Source organism: Clarias gariepinus, chromosome 28, assembly GCF_024256425.1.
Source record: "Clarias gariepinus isolate MV-2021 ecotype Netherlands chromosome 28, CGAR_prim_01v2, whole genome shotgun sequence".
NCBI classification, from domain to species: Eukaryota; Metazoa; Chordata; class Actinopteri; order Siluriformes; family Clariidae; genus Clarias; species Clarias gariepinus.
The window spans coordinates 15707966-15712382 of NC_071127.1; the positions used below are offsets into that span (position 1 = coordinate 15707966).

The 4417-nt window shown below is 34.9% G+C and overlaps 1 protein-coding gene across 2 annotated transcripts in view; it reads left to right on the forward strand.

Annotated features, from left to right (window-relative positions):
* arhgef1a (Rho guanine nucleotide exchange factor (GEF) 1a) overlaps positions 1-2666 on the forward strand; it is a 40060-nt gene extending 37394 nt beyond the window's left edge. For both annotated transcript variants that reach the window (XM_053489843.1, XM_053489842.1), the window contains exon 22: positions 210-2666. In XM_053489843.1, coding sequence (XP_053345818.1) covers positions 210-277 — 68 coding nt within the window. In that variant the 3' untranslated portion in view covers positions 278-2666. The remainder of the gene's footprint in view (positions 1-209) is intronic.
* Positions 2667-4417: the final 1751 nt, after the last annotated feature.

Consider the following 4417-nt stretch of genomic DNA (forward strand, 5'->3'; position numbering starts at 1 on the left):
AGAGAGTTTCATCATGGTGCTTGATGATGGGTTTTGCAAACGTACTTGACGATACTGTTCTTACCTAATGATGTATGTGTTATTTTACAGTTTTGAAATCTCCAGTATTGGTTAAAGACAGTAGAAAATAAATCAGAAAAAATTAAAACACTGAATTAGAAGGTGTGTCCAAACTTTTGACCGGTACTGTGTATATTTTCTATTTTTAGATCTGCAAGACATTCCTGAGGAGAGCGAGTCATCAAACGAAGCCCGAGAACATGCTTTACACTGCTAATGGTCTTCTACTGCACAGAATGTAGAACTTGAACCCAGAATGACTAAGTGGAACAGTCGCTACTCTGCCGAAGCACAAGACTCTATGAGCACGTCTTCCTCTGAACTTCAAGGGAAGAACATACAGCTATCAATCTAATTATATCCATCTACTGACCTTGTTTCACAACTTTTTTTTTTGTGCCATAGTTTTTTTTGGGGTGGAATTCAGTCGTTTTGATATCAGAGGACCAATAAGCGAATGCCAAAGCAGCCTGATTGTCTGCAAATAGCAGGACTTGTGTGATATTGCATGGAAGAAAAAAAAAATGAACACAGGAATTAACCAAACTTCAGGATTTACTTGCTAATGACACAAAGATACTGTAACATGTGAAACAAAACATACATACAAATTAGTTTTTTTTTTGTAGTGAAACTTTTAAAGATTTCGTTGTTCGCTCTTTATTTGTAATTTATTTATTATCTTCTTTTGCTGACTGAATTACGTCTTCGATAAACATTTCAAGCACATGCTATAAGAAGCCATAACCTGTATGAAAAGAAACTTCTGTGCAAGTAAAAAAAAAAAAAAAAAAGTAAAACAATGTTTTTACTATACTTTATTGAGTTATATAACTTTGAGTTATTACAGGTTTACGTGAGCATGAGTGCTTTTAGTAAGGTATATTTTATATATATATCTTATACATATTCGTGCTTTAGCAAGATTTAAGATTATATTTCACTGTTATTTTGGTTTAGGTTCATAGGAGATGATTCACTGAACCCATGTAGAGTTGTTTACTGTTACACTTATTAACATACATATATATATATATATATATATGTACATATATACCGTGTAAAAGTCTTGAGCCCCGGCTCATTTCTTCGCATTAAATGATGTAAACTAAATGAAAGAATTGAGAAAAAATGTTTTACTGCGATGTGCCTAAATAGTTTTTACAATTTAAAACCTGATTATGTAACAGCTTCAGCAGTAACCTCGTTTCCCCTCTCGCCTGTCACAATCACTCATTCAGCATCAGCTGTATACTAATCACCGGCCTGATCGTCTGTCATCATCTGCACCTGTTTCTCTCTGGTTTATGCTACTGCTGTGTGGCTTAACAAACAAAAAACATTCCTCTGAAACTGCTCAGGTACAGGGACTGGACTGGACTGAAAACAAGAGTCCTTCAGGAAGCCTGGAGAACTATTTGTTCAAAAAAGTCTTGAAGTAAACAATTTGAAAGAAATGAAACGGGCTCAAGACTTCTGCACAGTACTGTACATGTATATGTGTATAGATCTATATCTATTCTCAGTTGCTGATTTCTTCCTTTGTACATCTATGTTTTGGTTTATAACTGTACAATTTAACAGTGCCATAATAGCTGGTTGTGTGTACAGGTGAGGTATTTTAAGCTCCGATTTCAGGAAAAACTAAACACAGAAATTATTGTCTGCTTTATACAGTATAACGTTTCTGTTTACTTACGAGTGAAAGTTTGTATGGAAATTTTGAGGAATATTGAAATGCTTTATTAATATTTGGTTAAAATACTACAATTACAGTATAACTCAAGGCTATTGTTATGGTTTTCAGAATTAAAGTCTTTATGAACTCCAATAGTGATGCATAATACACCAATATTGTTATTTTTTCCTTCTCTTTTTATATTCTTCATAGTCATTTACTTGCTCTAATTGGATCTTTTGTTATGGCACTGCTCAAAGTTAAGGCTCATGCATGGTGGGAAAACTTCCTGTACTAGCCGGATTATAGTCAGGTTAGACTCCTATTTCGATCTGATCTCACACTTACACAACATGCTTTAATGCTGTAACGCTGTAATATATTTACACGGTGGTAACCGCCAGCCCTGTAAAGGAGCGAACGGCATTCGTTGATATCGAGATCTGTCATTTTAATCCACAGCATAATGTCAGCCAAGAGACAAATATTAATATATCATGGCATGGTGAGGCATTGTGTTCACACACACTCATTCTGTCTGTATTATTGCAGACATAATGATAAAATCTTTTCTGTGCCAGTTGCCGTCTTTCTAATTTAAAGCCACAGACACTCAAGCCCACTCACTCACACACTACCTCATTCATCATCCAGAGCAGGAGAAGTGCTTTTGAATACAGTTGGACTGAATGGATGAGAGAGAGAATAGAAGGAACAAATAAATATAACAAATTTATATCAAATTCGAAACATAATATTTAGTGTATCGAGTAAATACTGTACATATGATATTTAATGGGAAGAGTTTATTACAAATGTTTAAAGTCAAAGAGTTTTAACAGATTTCTCAGTGATCATTTGGAGGCATGCAGTTCTATTGTAATGTGATCAAAATGTTTCTGAATAAAAGACAAAAAAATTTACAGACTGTGGTGTGAATTTTACAGATTATTTGCGTGGAGCAAGTATTTTCCGTTTGCCAGACATTCCCTGGAGAAATGGTTTATACAGTGCTGTAAAAAAGTATTTTCCCCCTTTCAGAAATTGAATTATAACTTTTTTTCGCATATTTCACACACATGATTAAAAAACAAAATTAATAAATACAAAATGCATTTTTAACTTGATTATCTCATTTATTAAGAGAAAAAAGCTGTCCAAACCTGCTTGGCCCTATAAAAAAAGTAACAGCCCCCAAAACTAAATAAGTGCGTGTGCCAATCAAACGTTTGCGATAACTGGCAATGAATCTTTAATGTTGCAGTGGAGGAATTTTGGCCCACTCTTCATTGCAGAATTGTTTCAATTCAGCCACACAGGTGGGTTTTCATACATAAATGGCCTGTTTATGGTCAACTCAATTGGGTTTAATCCAGACTTTTAATCCTGACTCTTGGGGGTAATCAGCCATTTAAAAAAAATGGCAATGATTTTTTTAACATCGCTGTGAAGGAATTTTGTCCCTTTCTTCTTTGCAGAATTGTCTTAATTCAGCAACATTGGAGGGTTTTTAAGCATGAACGGCCTGTTTAAGGTCAACTTAGACTTTTAATCTGGTGCCAATCAACTGTTTGAAAAAAATGGCAGTGACTCTTTAACATCGTTGTGGAGGAATTTTGACTTACTCTTCTTTGCAGAATTGTCTTAATTCAGCCACACTGGAGTGTTTTCAAGCACGAACAGCCTGTTTAAGGTCGTCTCAATCGGATTTAAGTCTAAAAGATATAATTTAAAAACATGCATTTTTTTTTGCAAAGTGTTAAAAGCACTATATAAATAAAATTGAATTTTGTATTTATCTTTGTGTAATATTAAAAATCGCGTGGTCATCTAAATCAATTAAGTGACCAGGTAAGGGGGCAAATACTTTTTCAGACCAGTGTAGATCCTTCGATTTTGATGTCGATTTCCAGAATTTACCGGATGATTCCCACAAGTAAAATAAATTGCCAGGGTAGAATCCCTGTGCCAACTTTATACCCTAGTCATCGCCTAAAATTATCCCTCCATCCACCCTTAAACTACACCGGGCACTTTCAGCCTTTCATCATGTAAAAAGGAAAAATGCTTTTATTATATTTGGATGAATAACATTATTTACCGAATATATAGGGATATACTGTTATTCCTATACTGTTATTTTTATAACGAACACAGACACAGTACGATAGATCAGGCAGTGTGTCCACTGGAATGCCATGCATGTACTGCACGATTGGGGGACAACGACACACACTAACACACACACCTGTGCCTGTCACAAATGGGCTTTGTCTTATTATAGCAGATGCCATATTCCCTCCCTCACCCTTGATCCTTTCTTTTGTCTCATATGTTATATATAGAAACTCAGTGTTGTACTTATATTTAAACAATAGACATGAAGGAATAAAAAGAAAAAGAATAGAAAGAAAAAGTTGCAAAGGAAAGAACTGAAATGGAATACAACTCTAAAAACAATAACAACAACAACAAAAAGAACAATATATAATAAATCTGTCTAATCTTTGCTTTGGCGACAATTTTATTATTATGGCCAAAGGTCTGATTGGTTCTATGTTTGTATTAGGTACCTACATGGATCTGGTGAGAACTGGGTGGGGGCAATAAAGAGGGCATGGTGTAATTAAGATGGGAGGGGGAACATCGCCCCCTGATATAAAGGCCCTCCCCTTATCT